The following is an 18,658-nucleotide window of genomic DNA, read 5'->3' on the forward strand; positions in this document are numbered from 1 at the left end:
TGCCGTGAGAGCCAGCTGAACCCGAACATAAACTGAGACATCCTGAAAGAAGGGACAAGGGACACGAGAAATTCAGTGATTCCACGAGTCTCAGCTGTGCACCTCCATGCCTCAAAACGAAGAAATAACCTCCAGAAAATTAAGACAACACTGATAAACCTCCTCTTGTGTAAACATGTGCAATAACAGCTTTGATCATGAAGTCGGTATGAGGTGGTTACAGCAGTGCTGTGCTTCCTTAAATAATACCAAGCCACCTTTCAGTGCTAGAGGTGTATTGCAAACTGTTTCAGACCAATCCACAGCAACCATTGAAAAGCGCAATGGAGTGGAGTCAGACAAGTGAAGGTTAAAAGAAATAGGGGTTCTGCTGTCTAAAATACAGAGCACTGTCCCAGTGTGCACCGACCAGAAGGACAAGGAATCTTTACCTGCAAGTATGGAGAACCATTATCCAGTCTAAAGACCCAATCTCCCACGAAGAAGCCTTACACACGTTATGAGATTGGAAAATAGTTGGTGACCATTCCACTTTATTCTTTAAGTGGAAAACAAACGTGCAAAATACGACTCATACAGGGAATGCAAGAATAACACAAGTGCTTTATCAGTCATGTTGGCCCTTCAGGAAGTACAGTCAATGGAAGTAAACAAGTATATACCAGAGCCAGAGACACTAACCAAGAGAGAAGTCTCAGACACATGCAGTGAGAGCTTTAGTTTGTCATCAATATTGAAACCCCATCAGCAAACACACACAGGGAAAAAACTATTCAAATGCACTGAATGTGTAAAGTGCTTTATTCAGTTATCAGGCCTAAAAAGACATCAACGAACACACACAGAGGAAAAACCATATAATTGCACTGAATGTATGCAGAGCTTTAGCCAGGTATCAGGACTCCAGACACATCAGCAAACACACGCAGGGGAAAAACCATATAATTGCACTGAATGTGTGAAGAGGTTTAACCAATTATCACACCTAAAACAGCATCAGCGAATACACACTGGGGAAAAACCATTCCAGTGCAGTGAATGTGGAAGAAGTTTTAGTGATTCATCAACATTAAGGAAACATCTGAGAACACACACAGGGAACAAACCATTCAATTGCAATGAATGTGGGAAGAGCTTTATATATTTATCAGGACTAAAACGGCATCAGAGAACACACACCGGGGAAAAACCATTCAAGTGCAGTGAATGTTTGAAGAGCTTTAGTCAATTATCAGACTTAAAATACCATCTGAGAACACACACAGGAGAAAAACCATATAATTGCACTGAATGTGTGAAGACGTTTAATCATTTATCACACCTAAAACAGCATCAGCGAATACACACTGGGGAAAAACCATTCCAGTGCAGTGAATGTGGAAGAAGTTTTAGTGAATCATCAACATTAAGGAGACATCTGCGAACACACACAGGGGAAAAACCATTCAATTGCAATGAATGTGGTCAGAGCTTTATATATTTATTAGGACTAAAACGGCATCAGAGAACACACACAGGGGGAAAACGATTCCAGTGCAGTGAATGTGAAAGTAGTTTTAGTGAATCTTCAACATTAAGGATTCATCAGCGAATACACACAGGGGAAACACCATTCAAGTGCAGTGAATGTTTGAAGAGCTTTAGTCGATTATCAGACCTAAAATACCATCTGAGAAGACACACTGGAGAAAAACCATATAATTGCCCTGAATGTGTGAAGAGGTTTAATCAAATATCACACCTAAAACAGCATCAGCGAACACACACTGGAGAAAAACCATTCCAGTGCAGTGAATGTGGAAGAAGTTTTAGTGATTCATCAACATTAACAAAACATCTGCGAACACACACAGGGGAAAAACCATTTAAGTGCAGTGAATGTGGAAGAAGTTTTAGTAATTCAGCAACATTAAGGATTCATCAGAGAACACACACAGGGGAAAAACCATTTCAGTGCAGTGAATGTGGAAGAAGTTTTAGTAATTCATCAACATTAAGGATTCATCAGCAAATACACACAGGGGAAAAATCATTCAAGTGAAGTGAATGTGAAAGTAGTTTTAGTCGATCTTCAACATTAAGGATTCATCAGCGAAGACACACAGGGGAAAAACCATTTAAGTGCAGTGAATGTGTGAAGAGCTTTTGTCAATCATCACACCTAAAACAGCATCTGAAAACACACACCGGGGAAAATCAATACCAGTGCAGTGAATGTGAGAAGAGGTTTATTCGATTGTCAGACCTAAAACAGCATCAGAGAACACACACTGGGGAAAACCCATTCAAGTGCAATGAATGTGGGAAGAGCTTTATTTATTTATCAAGACTAAAACGGCACCAGAGAACTCACAGAGGGGAAAAATCAATCAAGTGCAGTGAATGCGAAAGTAGTTTTAGTGAATCTTCAACATTAAGGATTCATCAGCAAACACACACTGGAAAAAACATTCAAGTGCAGTGAATGTCTAAAGAGCTTTAGTCAATTATCAGACCGAAATCACCATCAAAGAACAAACACAGGAGAAAAACCATATAATTGCAGAGAATGTTTTAAGAGGTTTAGTCGATTATCACAACTGAAACCGCATCAGAGAACACACACTAGGGAAAAACCATATCATTGCCATGAATCTAGAAGTAGTTTTAGTGAATCATCAACATTAAGAAAATATCAGCGAATACACACTGTAAAAACCATTCAAGTGCAAGGAGTGTGACAATGGATATATATATATATATATATCAGGTCCAAAACGGCATCAGAAAACACGCACAGGAATCATTCAAGTGCAGTGAATGTTGAAGTAGGTTTTATGAATATTTAATATTAAGTACTGATCAGCGAACACACACGGGAAACGCCATGTCATTGCAGTAAATGTGTGAAGATCTTTTGTCAACTTTCAAAGCTACAAAGACGTCAGCCTCTCTTCAGAACAGTGCAGGATCAATAATGAAGGTCACAGAGCTACAACTGTGTGGCAGCCAGGCCGCGCACACTTCAGAAGAGTGCAGGATCAGTAACGAAGGTCACAGAGCTGCAGCTGTGTGACAGCCAGGCCGAGCACACTTCAGAAGAGTGCAGGATCAATAATGAAGGTCGCAGAGCTCCAGCTGAGTGATAGCCAGGCCGAGCACAGTTCAGAAGAGTGCAGGATCAATAATGAAGGTCACAGAGCTTCAACTGTGTTATAGCCAGGCCGAGCACACTTCAGAAGAGTGCAGGATCAATAATGAAAGTCGCAGAGCTCCAGCTGAGTGATAGCCAGGCCGAGCACACTTCAGAAGAGTGCAGGATCCGTAATGAAGGTCACAGAGCTTCAACTGTGTGACAGCCAGGCAGAGTACACTTCAGAAAAGTGCAGGATCAATAATGAAGGTCGCAGAGCTGCAGCTGTGTGATAGCAAGGCCTAGAACACTTCAGAAGAGAGCAGGATCAATAATGAAGGTTGCAGAGCTGCAGCTGAGTGATAGCCAGGCCGAGTACTTCACTTCAGAAGAGTGCAGGCTCAATAATGAAGGTCGCAGAGCTCCAGCTGTGTGATAGCCAGGCCGAGCACACTTCAGAAGAGTGCAGGATCAATAATGAAGGTCACAGAGCTTCAACTGTGTGACAGCCAGGTTGAGGACTTCACCTCAGAAGAATGCAGGCTCAATAATGAAGGTCACAGAGCTGCAGCTGTGTGATATCCAGGTGGAGCATACTTCAGAAGACTGCAGGATCAATAATGAAGGCCACAGAGCTCCAGCTGTGTGATAGCCAGGCCGAGCACACTTAAGAAGAGTGCAGGATCAATAATGAAGGTCACAGAGCTTCAACTGTGTGATAGCCAGGCCGAGCACACTTCAGAAGAGTGCAGGATCAATAATGAAGGTCACAGAGCTTCAACTGTGTGACAGCCAGGCCGAGTACACTTAAGAAGAGTGCAGGATCAATAATGAAGGTCACAGATCTGCCGCTGTTTGATAGGCAGGCTGACAACAATTCAGAAAAGTGCAGGATCAATAATGAAGGTCGCAGAGCTGCAGCTGTGTGATAGCCAGGCCGAGCACACTTCAGAAGAGTGCAGGATCAATAATGAAGGTCTCAGAGCTGCAGCTGTGTGATAGCCAGGCCGAGGACACTTCAGAAGAGTGCAGGATCAATAATGAAGGTCGCAGAGCTGCAACTGTGTGATTGCCAGGCTGAGCACACTTCAAAAGAGTGCAGGATCAATAATGAAGGTCGCGGAGCTGCAGCTGTGTGATAGCCAGGCCGAGCACACTTCAGAAGAGTGCAGGATCCGTAATGAAGGTCACAGAGCTTCAACTGTGTGACAGCCAGGCAGAGTACACTTCAGAAAAGTGCAGGATCAATAATGAAGGTCGCAGAGCTGCAGCTGTGTGATAGCAAGGCCTAGAACACTTCAGAAGAGAGCAGGATCAATAATGAAGGTTGCAGAGCTGCAGCTGAGTGATAGCCAGGCCGAGTACTTCACTTCAGAAGAGTGCAGGCTCAATAATGAAGGTCGCAGAGCTCCAGCTGTGTGATAGCCAGGCCGAGCACACTTCAGAAGAGTGCAGGATCAATAATGAAGGTCACAGAGCTTCAACTGTGTGACAGCCAGGTTGAGGACTTCACCTCAGAAGAATGCAGGCTCAATAATGAAGGTCACAGAGCTGCAGCTGTGTGATATCCAGGTGGAGCATACTTCAGAAGACTGCAGGATCAATAATGAAGGCCACAGAGCTCCAGCTGTGTGATAGCCAGGCCGAGCACACTTAAGAAGAGTGCAGGATCAATAATGAAGGTGACAGAGCTTCAACTGTGTGATAGCCAGGCCGAGCACACTTCAGAAGAGTGCAGGATCAATAATGAAGGTCACAGAGCTTCAACTGTGTGACAGCCAGGCCGAGTACACTTAAGAAGAGTGCAGGATCAATAATGAAGGTCACAGATCTGCCGCTGTTTGATAGGCAGGCTGACAACAATTCAGAAAAGTGCAGGATCAATAATGAAGGTCGCAGAGCTGCAGCTGTGTGATAGCCAGGCCGAGCACACTTCAGAAGAGTGCAGGATCAATAATGAAGGTCTCAGAGCTGCAGCTGTGTGATAGCCAGGCCGAGGACACTTCAGAAGAGTGCAGGATCAATAATGAAGGTCGCAGAGCTGCAACTGTGTGATTGCCAGGCTGAGCACACTTCAAAAGAGTGCAGGATCAATAATGAAGGTCGCGGAGCTGCAGCTGTGTGATAGCCAGGGTGAGCACGCAGCTTCTCTTCAGGAGAATGAGGAATCATTTACAAAAGTCACTGATAGTTGACACTAACTGTGTGATAGTTAAGCAAAATCACCATTTTACATTCTTGGACGATGATTTTTTGATGGCTAATGGATCTGGATTTTGACATGATTGTTCCACAAAAGAAATGAAAAAAAAGATTGATTGTATAAAAATAATATAAAGGTAGAACCAATCACGATGCTATAAAATGTACACAATAATGACCAAGTTTTACATATTAAAAAGAAAGGCATGTTTTTAAGATATGTAATAGAATAAAAAATGATTTGGATTTTGGCATTTTACTGCTGATTGTAAAAAAATGATATTACGCCCCTAAACTCAAGATAATTTGTGCTGTAAGCATGGAGTCTGGCACAGGTGGCACTAGAAGGGGGTCCTGTCTCGACAGTGTGACTGCTGTCAGCATGGAGTCTGGCACAGGTGGCATTAGAAGGGGTTCACATCTCGACAGTGTGACTGCTGTCAGCAGGGAGTCTGGCACAGGTAGCATTAGAAGGGCGTCCTGTCTCGAAGGTGTGACTGCTGTCAGCAGGGAGTCTGGCAGAGGGGGCATTAGAGGGAGGCCTTGCCTCGACAGTGTGACTGCTGTCACCAGGGAGTCTGGCAGAGGTGGCGTTAGAAGAGGGTCCTGTCTTGTCAGTGTGACTGCTGTCAGCAGGTAGTCTGGCAGAGGTGGCAGTAGAAGGGGGTCCTGTCTCGACAGTGTGACTGCTGTCAGCAGGGAGCCTGGCAGAGGTGGCATTAGAAGGGAGTCCTGTCTTGTCAGTGTGACTGCTGTCAGCAGCGAGTCTGTTAGAGGTGGCATTAGAAGGGGGTCCTGTCTCTACAGTGTGACTGCTGTCAGCAGGGAGCCTGGCAGAGGTGGCATTAGAAGGGGGTCCTGTCTCGACAGTGTGACTGCTGTCACCAGGGAGTCTGGCAGAGGTGGCGTTAGAAGAGGGTCCTGTCTTGTCAGTGTGACTGCTGTCAGCAGGGAGTCTGTTAGAGGTGGCATTAGAAGGTGGTCCTGTCTCGACAGTGTGTCTGCTGTCAGCAGGTAGTCTGGCAGAGGTGGCATTCGAAGGGGGTCCTGTCTCAATTATGTGACTGCTGTCAGCAGGGAGTCTGGCAGAGGTGGCATTCGAAGTGGGTCCTATCTCAATTATGTGACTGCTGTCACCAGGGAGTCTGGCAGAGGTGGCGTTAGAAGAGGGTCCTGTCTTGTCAGTGTGACTGCTGTCAGCAGGGAGTCTGTTAGAGGTGGCATTAGAAGGGGGTCCTGTCTCGTCAGTGTGACTGCTGTCAGCAGGAGTCTGGCACAGGTGGCATTATAAGGGGGTCCTGTCTCGACAGCGTGACTGCTGTCAGCAGGGAGTCTGGCAGAGGTACCATTAGAAAGGGGTCCTGTCTCGACAGTGTGCCTGCTGTCAGCAGGGAGTCTGTTAGAGGTGGCATTAGAAGGGGGTCCTCTCTCGACAGTGTGACTGTTCTCAGAATGGCTCTGCCTTCGGTGTTCACATGACTGACAAGGTTTCTTTGAGATGGGACTAGCTCTCCTGTGTTGATGGAGAGAGAAGTGCTACTTGTGATACAAAGACCTGGGATGCACTTCTTTTAATTCAGTCATTTTTGTCCAACCAATGTATCATTTCTATGGAAAGCTAAAAATGTGTCTGTGTCCTGGCACTACCCTTGTTAATAATCCATAAAAATGCCATAACATTTTCAGTACCTGTATGTATTCTGCTACAAGAGGGATGTAGACATAGATTTGTCATATTCCAAAGAGACTTTTTTAAAGGTTTTTATTTAGTGCAACTTTATATACTGGGTGTTAGATTGTGTTATATCTAGAGCAACGGTGCCTGTGATGGACGTGGAATAAAGGAGTCGAGTACAAAGAGTTTCTCAGAAAGCTGTGAGCACCTTCGAAGGGTGAACAGTTATAAAGCTACAGTTATTTAAGGGTTGGCTTTTTGTTGAAATCTTTATGCCACAATCATATCCAGAATGTCGGTCTTCCTGTGTCCAGGACTAACCGAGTGTTTTAAGCTTTTTCTTAGTATGGAAGGAAGGCAGTTCCTCAAAGCCCCTGTAAGAACATACAGTGCTAAAGTTTGAGCAAAAGCAATCTATGGAGCCCTCCGCTGGTGTTACTGAGCAGCACCTGCTTGAGCTGTTGTTGTATGTAACTTGTAAAAGAGAATTCTGTGGGTTCCTCTAGGGAATAATAATTCCATAGTCCTATGGAAGCTTAACTTTAAATGTATAATTGACTATAATGGAACTGAAAGCCCTCCTGGACTGAGCCAAGATAGGGATAAGTAAGTAGTCTGTACTGATGATTGGCTTTTTACCTAATGAACTCGAGAGTAGATGATTGGCACAAGGATCGCTGTCATCACACAGTTTATCCAGCTCAAATCTCTGTATGGAATTGTGTTAAAATGTCCTCATTTTCTGCACATATTCACTCCAGTACTTCTAAAGCCAGGACACCATATCTAAATATTCATACAATTGAATATAAATACTAGTGAGGCTGAGTCATTTGGAAATTTAAGAGAACCAAAACAATTGACACAAAAAATGGTGATATGAAATTGATTGTATTTTGTTCTTTCGATTGCATAAACCTTCTTCTGCCCCTGGTTCTATTTAAAACAGGTGCTAGCCGATAAGCCTATAGAGCTAGCACACTATATCAATGTCCGGTAGACTAGGACGAGGTCACTTTCAGAACTTGGAAATGAAACCTTTAGTTACCGTAAAATGCCAGAAAGAGAATAGCACATCCACAGAGCCAGACTTCCGTCCACCATGGCACTTTTGGTATGGAAGGATTTGTGAACCAATGATATTCAAGTAAAGAAAGATGACTCCCTATCGAGTTGGCTACCTGTCCTGTAGGACATGGTGGGTGTTCACCGAAAACTGGCTTCTCAATCTAGGAGGAGGGCACTGGGGATGCTCAAACTAATTTAAAAGGTAGTTTGGTTGATGAACAAGACAGCTGTCCCTAGCTTTTACTGCAGTGTACAGAATAAAAAGGTCATACATTTCTGAAACACCTTGTTGCTGAGTCCGAGGGGACGGATAAAATAATAACAAAGTGGCAATTTGCCAACAGTTATGTATTGAGATACATTTTCACTGTATTAAAGTCCTTTAAATGAAAATTATTTTTTTAAGAACACTAGTGTGAGAATCTAGCATTCCTCCTAACCTTAGATTATTTAGACATTCTGTAGTAATTGGCCAACAGTATGACACAAACAAACTATAGAGTTTTAGGTCAAAAAGTGACTTCATTATCTTAAGAATTCCTATTACCCATACGTTGGAGGATGCTGCTGGTAACATATTTCCGCAGGTTTGATTTAACTAGCGGCGTGATTAACCATAGAATCTTTTTAGTCAGTTTGTGTATCTTCGAATGTTTAATCAAACGTGTAATCTGTTTTAGAAGTTGGATGTATCTTCTCCTTTTGATCCACCAGTTTCTTGTTTCCTACCAGTGTTTCAGAATTGCTTAGTTGATGTTAAAATGCATTACAGTTGTTTACTTGTTCTTCTGTGCTATTGCTGTATCAATTTCGTGAAATATTAATTAATTCCTAAATAAACCTTGATTGATTCATTCACTCACATTCTGTCAGCTCGTATGTGATTTTTTTTTTGGAGGAACTGAGAATGCTTGAAATGTATGTCTCGGACAGGGGGCCTCAGACTGGGGGAGGGCCCTCCTAGAGGGGCCTGAGATGATTCCAGGTGGGGCGCTAGGCTCTGATCAAAAGAAGCATTATGCTGATAACTGTGCTTTGTTTTAAGCTGAAAATAATGAGCGGCAGTAAGCTACTCTCCAATGGGCCATCACAAACATTGGCATCTAGTGAAGGATCTACATGAAAGCTTACATGAGTCGCCTTTGTTTGCTTTCAAAAAAGAAAAGTGCATTGCCAACTATGTAGTGAGAGCAGCCCCCCGAAGGAATCACAACCCACTTTAAGACATCTAATGGGTCTGCCCCCCATCACAGGCCACCACAAATGTGGGACATGCCTGTGTTGCGACCTTACTGTAGAAGGCGCTCTCTTCCAACACAATGGAATCTCGTGGAAACACGAAACATTTAGTAACTGCAAATCAAAATACGTGGTCTACGGAATTAAATGCCCCTGTGGGCTTTTGTATATCGGCAAGACCAACCAAGAAATCCGTCAAAGGATTTCGCAACATAAGTCCAGACTAAAAAAGAAAGTAGAAACTGCGCCACTAGTCAATCACTGGAATAGATGCCAACACCATATAAATGATTTGAGATGGACAGTCATCTCTAAAGTAGAAAAAGATCCACGCGGAGGCGATTGGGATCTAAAACTGTCTAGGAGGGAAGCCCTTCTTATTGTTAAATTCGACACGGCCGTGTCGGGTCTCAATGAACTGTCCGAAATCTACAAACTTTAACTTCACGTTTTCGTGGCAGTAGTGTGTACTCGCCAATATTATTCTGGTTTACAAATCTGTTTTTGTTTTTCATTCATCATTAAATCCCACACCCATAATGAGAAGTCCGATTTCCTTATTTGACCACTAGGTGCCCCCCTGATATTGCCATAGCAGGGTCAGTTACCGTCCTGCTCGTACTACGGTTCCCGCGCACTAAAACTACATTACCCAGCGCACCGAGGGGCACACATGCGTGAGCAGTCCCCGACCGCCATTGACTAATTGCTCGTCCTCGGCGTTCGGCTCGGCGAACTAACGGTAAGAGCGTATGTCTCCTCTAGCAGTTAGTTATAATCCTTGGGTCCAGCCGAACTTAGACAAACAGTGCCCGCCGGCCTTTGTTATTTCAGATAGCCGACGTGCTGATTCTTTCTCCAACGTAGCTACATTTGGCCAAGTCTGTTTGATTCACACAGGGGCTTGAACTACGGCCCCCGCCCGGTGAGTGCACTTTACTTTACTTGGCTCTAAAAGACATGCATGCACTGTCCCAGTATGTAACCACGATATGTGTATACTAAACCATGCATTTATGGTTTGCCAGGGGCACGCCAGCGGGCCGCGCCTTTTTTAAGAAGACTGGATTTTTGCGTCCGAAGAAAATTCTTTTTGCAAGGTAATTCATGTGGTCAATACATGCATAGAACCTACTTCGGTCTCTGAGAAGTGTCAATAATATCCCCTCTACCATTCATGTTTTGATTTGTTTTTTCTGTTTTCTTTTTTGATTTTCTCTTTCATGTAGGAGAAACCTTAATTTGCTCTTCTGATGGGTAAGCTGTCATTGGATTTCTGGTGTAGTAGTGCTTGAGAGGTGTATATGGTCATTTCAATTTCTGAATTAGGTACTCAGACTTGGTCTTCTGCTCTTTTTGTCTCCCCTGCAGAGCGTTCTATGGTCCTGATGAGAATCCTGTGATTAGTAAGGATTCGAAACGCGTAGACCGTTTAGGGTAACCTGTGCTATCCTGGTGTCTATCGTTTTGGCACTTGTTGTGTTTATACACCCATTGAGTGTTTATATTCTGCTTGACAACTGAAAATTCAAAAGGAAATGATAGCGGTGTATATAGTGTGATTCCTAATAATTGCTTTAGAACTGTATAGTTGACCCTATATTTTTTCAATACATTTTTTCAATTCTTTCTTCTTTATCTCTTGTGTATTTTACATATGCCTGAATGTGAGTGGTGTGAATGTGATACGTCTGTAAAGTGATGATATGGTAAAAAACTTTTATTGTTTTTTGTTCTATTTGGTACTGTTCGTTAAGAATACAACCTGTAGAGGCGCAAAAACGTGAAATTGTGTCCGTTGTTTTTCGAATTATCATGAATAAATAGCTATTTTATAGCCAACCAAGGTATTGAACCGGTGTCTGTACGTTGCTCTAAGTAATTTCTTTAAAAAACATATCAGTATTGGCATCCCCCCCTTCGTTGTTGTATTTATCAGGCTCAGCCTTACTGATTAGAGCCAGCCCTATTTTGCTAATAGGCTGAGTATATTCAGCACAGGTTTGGAAATCAAGGTTTGAGATGTAAAACATGAAAGTAATAGATACATGTACTGTGAGAAGTTGGCCTGATAGGTGATGTTTCCAATTCTGGAACCACCTATTATCAGACCAAACAATCCCTTATGGTGTCTGGTTGTAAGTCAACCTTATTAGACAAGCTATCCTAGGGGTAGCATGGACTAAGCAGCCTAAAGGCTTAACTTAAGAGGTCGTGTTAAGCGAGCTGTTTTACCACATACAATCCTGTAATATCAAATGAAAGGACACCACACAAGTATATATTATAAAAATATATGTGTTTATTACTAAAAACAATCCCCAGTATTCTTTATGAATAAAGGGGCACAAGCGTTAAATCAAAAGCACAGTTTAAACATACAAAGTTGCACAATTATGGATGAGGGCGGGTGGCCACTCAAACCATATACTAAACAAGTGGTATAAGAGATACCAATCGAACAGTGGTTAGGCCTAGGGCCTAGGGAATCGCTGGGAGCAGTCGGGACAAGCAATGCTGAAGTCGGGAGAGGCCCACGGGATTCGGGTGCAGTGCGGAAAGCGCACGCGTGCACCAATGTTAACCAATGGTGCGTAAAAGTTGTAAAGTTAGAGTTTAAGGACACTTCCGCTGAACCTAGAGGAACAAAACTTAAGACACGGACCCTAGAGATGTGTCCCAGTGTGGGAACACCGGCGGAGCAAAGTTACCTCACCCACAGGAAGCGGGTGCACAGGGTCGAAGTTGAGTCGGGTTTCGTCACGCAGGCTCTTGGTGCTTGAAGCTGAAAGGGCTGCAGGCGGGGTGAAAGAGAAGTGTCCGGTGGAGTTCAAGGGTGGACTCGAGTCGAAAAGTACCTGAAAGCAGAGGGGACAGAGTCTGGGTCACTCAGCAGTGACCAGGGTGGATCCAGGACGGAACCAGGCAATGTTGGGCGCAATCAGGTGGTCGCCGAGGAGCTTCTCTCCGCTGTCACGTGGGCTCTGGGGCATCTGCGACGTCCAGGAGCAGGTCACGATCCGTCCCACGCAGGCTCTCGCCGTCGGCGCTGTCGGCTTCAAGATTGGAGCAAACAACACTTGGCAAAAGCAATCCACGCGGAACCGGGAGATTGCTTCTCACTCGAACCAGGAGGGTCAGAGTGGGGGCTCCTTTTAAGGAGAGCTGGAGCAAATCTGGAGCAACCAGATTCACAGGTCGAATTTCAAAGTTCGTCGGCACAGGGGCCACTAGCCGGCTGGCAAGTGACCGGGCCAACGCGTTGAGCCAAAAGAAGCAGAAGGGCCCCACACAGCACTCGTCGAGTGTGGAGGGCTGAACTTCGGTGCAAGAGTGGCTCAGGGTTGGGGCTTCTCAAACCCCGGTGTACAGCTTCGAGGGTCACTCGTGGGCTGCACTGTCAGCGTCTCGGGGTCTTTTCAAGATGGCGCGCCCCACGCTTCCGGTCACCTCCACGGGTCTCAGCTCTGCAGGGACTGTGGATCGGGCTGTTGGAAGGCAGGCAAGCTTGATCTCGTCGATCTCTGTTGCTCGAGTTCCGGCGGGAACTGCGACAAAGCAGACGTCGATGGCTGGATGGTGCCTGTTTGCACAGGGTTAGTGAAAAAACGGAGTCTGGCCCTGGGACGGGGGGCAGCTGGACCAAAATATACCAGTAAAAGGAAGAATTGCTAGCCCTCCCACTTTAATTAGTCTCTCTATACTCTGAGACTACAAACAAAAGCAAGTCAATTTGTTTGTATGGGTAATTTTATTTAACCCTTTTATTCATTATTTTGATAGTATTTGTCTTTTTCATAGGCAAGAAGAACACTTTATATACACCTGTACACAATACAAAATACATTTATACATATTTACAACTACTATACAAATAACACATATGTAATCAATCAAACAGTTATCCACAAACTTCTTTTGCAAAAAAAAATATATATAGAGCAATTCTATCTCTACAAATAATTAATCTTTGTGAGATAGTCAGGCCACTATTAGACCCATAAGGTGAAAAAAGGCAACAGAAATCGAATTTAATTGCACAGGGTGGTCACTCCTTGACCACAAGGGAGATTCTTCGGGCTTCCACGTTGAGTAGGATGTCGAAGGGTCCAGAGTTTCGTTTCTTATGTTTCATCAGGATAATCTGAAGTGTCTTGGCACTGCTCCCGCTCTTATTCGAATCTGGGGGGCTGGATTACCTGCTAGGTCCCCTCCTATGGGTGGGACCCAGGAAGGGGGTGGATACACCCCTTTCCTTTGATCCAGGCCGCCCTGGCACGAGGGCTGGAGTGCCCCAGAACCGGTTTGGCCGGATTCTGCAAGGGGCAGCCTTGTGCGCCCAAGCAGTGTCTGGTTTCTTTCAAACCTCCCTGCTACAATCCACTATCTCCTGTCTGGAGGGTGGTAAAACCCCCCTGCGACAGGAAACCCTTTGTCCAGGCCCCATTTGGCTGAGTTTCGGTCAGCTGCAGGGGGTCAGACTCGTGTCTGTGGCAGAGGCATCCATTTTGTGGATCTAAGGTCCTTTTAGAAATTAACCGCATTTAAGTAAAGTAACATGTCTTACCCCTCTAGAGGGGTGGAATGCTATCCCCGTCGCCAGAACTGGCGAGGGGATAGTATTCCAAATCGTATGACACCTTACACGACATGTTTTGATAAAGCCAAACCAAAGTTGCTATATAACCGCGAGTATTATAAGGCACTTAAGAGTATATGGTATGGCATTATCCTGAAACAGCTTAGGGAGTGGTTCCCGACAGCTGCAGACAGGCTCAGCTCATGCTAGAGCTCCATCTCACATTAAACCACGCACTCTGCCTCCAGGATTGATGAGGCCATCCATAGGAGTGGCTCACAGGTTTATATGTGTCCAGATATAGGTTTAGATATAGGTATACTATATCTAAGTAAGGGGTGATTACACCACCTTACCCCAGCTGAGTGATCAGCCAGTTGTGTCAATTTAAGAACCAGCCAGGGGTGGCAAAAGATATGCTGCAGCCCCTGGTAGGCCTTGGTGGCCCCTATGCCCTGGGCACCTATAGTGCATTATACAGGGGCTGACAAGGAGTCCATTTCCAATTGTGGTATGTACCTAGGGTACATGGAATCCATTTTACAGAGAGAGCAGATGGCCTGGGGCCCTGATTAGCAGGGAACCAGGTTAACTAAGTCAAAAAAACAGCTAAACACAGGCAAAAAATCTGGGGTAACCATAGTCAGGTAGCCACCTTCCTACAACCATCATCTTCCGTATCCCCCGGCTCGAGGATTGAGAGCTGTGCGCAGGGTACGCTTCGTACTGGCCTAAAGACTGAGACTGTCCCGCTTCCCTCTTCCCGAATTCCTGAGACTTTACGATCCCTTGATCGCTTGTAAATAGGAGTGCTGATTCCTTTTTACTGTTCATAAAGAACTTGTTACTGAAAACCTACGGTGTGGTGTCCGTTCGTAAGTGTGGTGTGAGCTCTGTGTGTACGATCCTAAACCCAACGTCCTCCCTGGCGAGGACCTCACGTTAAGACTCAGGATTACTTGTGGGAGAGGTGGGTCCCGGGGTGGTCGGGTGAGCATAACCTGGCCCTCTGAGATCGCCCCTTCTAACACCGAAGGAGCCCAGAATCCCCAGCCACAGGAACCAGCCCATGCAGATCACATCCATACAACATTAATAATAATGTAGCTCAGAAATCACAAATAAAGAAACACCAGTTTTTAAGAAACATTGCATTCACTATTGACTGAAATCTCAGAACCAGTGATGCACCGGGATCTGAACCCATAAACTGTGGAGTAGGAGTGAGTGACCTTAACCACTAGGCCACAGTGACTCATTGTCCAGGAAGTACACGTCAGAGAACTGACTCAAATGACCGGGAAAACCCCCCCACCAGGGTGCCCCCACTTGAACTGACAACGGAAACGCACCTTTGAAAGTGTAGGCACACACTGCTTCAAACAAACGCAATGCCATTTACAAGGGACAGGGAGTGACTCATGGCAGGTCTTTCCAAAGCACCGGCCCCGGGTTTGTGTCACGAGGCGCAGACCAACATTAAAAGTTGAGCCGATGCCGAGGTTCGATCACTGGCCCCCAACTCTCGAGTAGGCAGCTCTAACCGCTAATCCACAGCCTCTCCAGCTATGGATTCCTATTAATAAAGAAACAGCAGGAAATAAAACAAAAAGAGAAGCACGGGCACGAGACGTGCACCAAGCCCCACAAACACACCTCCGAGGAGGAGCCAAACTGCCACGCATTGGCGCGCAGAGAAGCCAGCCGCACCCAACACACCTCCCCTCCCTCCCCGGGTGTTCCCGCTAGAGCATGGAACATACACGGAAGAGGGGAGACCGCAGCATGGAGCCACCACCCCACACCAGGCAGTCCGGACCCCCAACCCCACGGTCCTGTTAAAGCAGGGACTCAACGTACATGTAATGACAGGTACGCTAGGGGATAAAAACGGCCGCCAAGCAGACCGTTCCACACTTACCCGAAAGGAGGCCAGGACCAGCACCCCCCACGATGAAGTTGCCAGGAAGTCAGTACGCAGAAAAAACAAACAGGATGTGCATTGGTGGCTCACATGGTTATATGTCTCAGGGTGTGGGTATGGCCTTGAGGGAAGGGATGGGTTTTTAGTTGCTTGGGAGTTTCTGGTGGGAGGAGCTAAGGTTATGTAAAGACTGGGACGGGGAGAGCTGATGAGGAGGTAATGAAGGACAGTGAGAGAAATGGAGGGGGAGAGCAGAGAGAGTGGGATGAAGGACAGTGAGAGGAAGGGAGGGGGAGAGCAGAGAGAGTGGGGTAAAGGACAGTGAGAGGAAGGGAGGGGGAGAGCAGAGAGAGTGGGATGAAGGACAGTGAGAGGAAGGGAGGGGGAGAGCAGAGAGAGTGGGGTAAAGGACAGTGAGAGGAAGGGAGGGGGAGAGCAGAGAGAGTGGGATGAAGGACAGTGAGAGGAAGGGAGGGGGAGAGCAGAGAGAGTAGTATGAAGGGCAGTGAGAGTACCAGCGCAGTCCTACATCTCCGTCCACCTGGCTGCGCTGTGAAGTAGGCTACTCTGGAGCACCTTGACTGGCTGGAAGGGAGCGGCAGCTGCTGTTCTGATTATTTATACCTTCGTTTTAGTACTTTCAGCAATAAAACCTTAGAATTGTTATTGTTTTAATCCTCTACTGCTGCAGAAGATCCGGTAAGGAGCAGAGGGGGGTGGGGGAGGAGGCTTTTTTTAATCTTTAGAATTATTAATATTTTAATCCTCTCTCTCTTTCTCACACCTTCTTAGCCTCTTTGACTGTGGGATAACCAGTGCTTCCTATGCAACTCTGGCCGCCGCCCTTCGCTCCAACCGCTCTTTGTTAGACCTGGACTTGGGTGCCAATAAACTACTGGGTGACGCTGGTGCTACACTGATCTGTGACGCCCTGAAGGAGCCAGACACCCGGCTGCAGAAGATCCGGTAAGGAGCAGGAGGAGGAGGATGTGGCTTTTATCTATCAGTAGAATTATTTATGTTTTAATCCCTCTCCCTCTCTCTCTCTCTCTCTCTCTCTCTCCCCCTCTCTCGTTCTCTCTCTCTCTCTCTTTCTCTCTCTCTCTCTCTCTCTCTCTCTCTCTCTCTCTCTCTTTCTCTCTCTCTCTCTCTCTCTCTCTTGCACCTTCTTAGCCTCTTTGACTGTGGGATAACCGGTGCTTCCTGCGCAGCTCTGGCCGCCGCCCTTCGCTCCAGCCGCTGTTTGCTGGACCTGGACTTGAGTGTCAATCCCCTGGGTGACGCTGGTGCGACCCTGATCTGTGACGCCCTGAAGCACCCGAACACCCGGCTGCAGAAGATCACGTAAGGAGCAGAGGAGGGGTGTGTGGCTTTTATCTATCAGTAGAATTATTTATGTTTTAATCCCTCTCTCTCTCTCTCTCTCTCTCGCTCCTTCTTAGCCTCAGTGAGTGTGGATTAACCGCTGCTTCCTGTGCAGCTCTGGCCGCCGCCCTTCGCCCTAACCGCTCTTTGCTGGTACTGGTCTTGAGTCACAATTCACTGGGTGACGCTGGTGCATCCCTGATCATTGACACCCTGAAGGAACCAGACACCCGGCTGCAGAAGATCACGTAAGGAGCATAGGAGGGGGGCGTGGCTGTTCTCTATCAGTAGAATTATTCATGTTTTAATCTCTCTCCCTCTCTCTTGCTCCTTCTTAGCCTCAGTGAGTGTGGGATAACCGGTACTTCCTGCGCAGCTCTGGCCGCCGCCCTTTGCTCCAACCGCTCTTTGCTGGACCTGGACTTGGGTTTCAATCCCCTGGGTGTTGCTGGAGTGTCCCTGATCTGTGACGCCCTGAAGCACCCCGACACCCGGCTGCAGAAGATCCGGTAAGGAGCAGAGGGGGGTGGGGGAGGAGGCTTTTTTCAATCTTTAGAATTATTAATATTTTAATCCATCTCTCTGTTTCTCGCTCCTTCTTAGCCTCCATGGCTGTTCGATAACCGGTGCTTCCGGTGCAGCTCTGGCCGCCGCCCTCCGCACCAGCCGCTCTTTGCTGGACCTGGACTTGAGTCTCAATGACCTGAGTGACGCTGGTGCGACCCTGATCTGTGACGCCCTGAAGCACCCGGACACCCGGCTCCAGAAGATCAGGTAAGGAGCAGAGGGGTGGGCTTTCCTGTCTCGTCTGCATTTGTTATTTTCCTCTGTATTTATTGGCCATCAGTACAGTATCTCTCGTCCGGGTGTTTGTCTCACATGCAGATTAGCTCTCTGAAGTAGGGTGACCAACTGGCATAGGTGCAAATTCAGGACAGTGAGTGTAAAAATTCAGGACAAAGGGTCAAAATTCAGGACAAAAATTCAGGACAGAAATTTGGGAAAAAATGTACGTTTTCAGACACATCAGAGAAGGTCGTACAATAGTGTATAAGTAAGTAAATAGATAACCAACATAAATGCATGTAAAAAAAAGTTTATATTAAGTTGAGACAATCGTGCACCTCACCGTTTTGGTATGTACACAGCTTTGAGCAACTGTGCAGCTCTTTTTGTGGTATTTCATATGATATTTTGTTTACAGTTTGGGGTTTCTTTGAAATGTTGTCCCACCCGCAGGGGATGCAGAGACCTTCATCCTTCATTACGCCCCTTCACCAAAGACCTCCCTCTGCACAGATTCCCTCACTATCCACCTCCCATGGTGCCCCTCATCGCTATATAGACCCTCGCTCATGTATGTGTCATTTATTTTACAATGCTGCTCCTCCCAATGTAGGGAGTTGAGCGCTTCGGCTCACACACTTATTGTTCAGAGACAATGACTCATATAAGTATGTAAATCAATGTATAGGAAATGTTACTTAAGGCAAG

At 46.0% G+C, this 18,658-nt stretch overlaps 1 protein-coding gene across 1 annotated transcript in view; it reads left to right on the forward strand.

Moving 5' to 3' along the window:
- The first annotated feature begins 772 nt into the window (after nucleotides 1-772).
- Nucleotides 773-18,658, forward strand: part of LOC144807702 (uncharacterized) — a 453,617-nt gene continuing 435,731 nt past the window's right edge. The window contains exon 1 of the mRNA XM_078673347.1: nucleotides 773-1,979. Coding sequence (XP_078529473.1) covers nucleotides 875-1,979 — 1,105 coding nt within the window. The 5' untranslated portion in view covers nucleotides 773-874. The remainder of the gene's footprint in view (nucleotides 1,980-18,658) is intronic.

Source organism: Lissotriton helveticus, chromosome 1_2 (genome assembly GCF_964261635.1).
Source record: "Lissotriton helveticus chromosome 1_2, aLisHel1.1, whole genome shotgun sequence".
Taxonomy (NCBI): domain Eukaryota; kingdom Metazoa; phylum Chordata; class Amphibia; order Caudata; family Salamandridae; genus Lissotriton; species Lissotriton helveticus.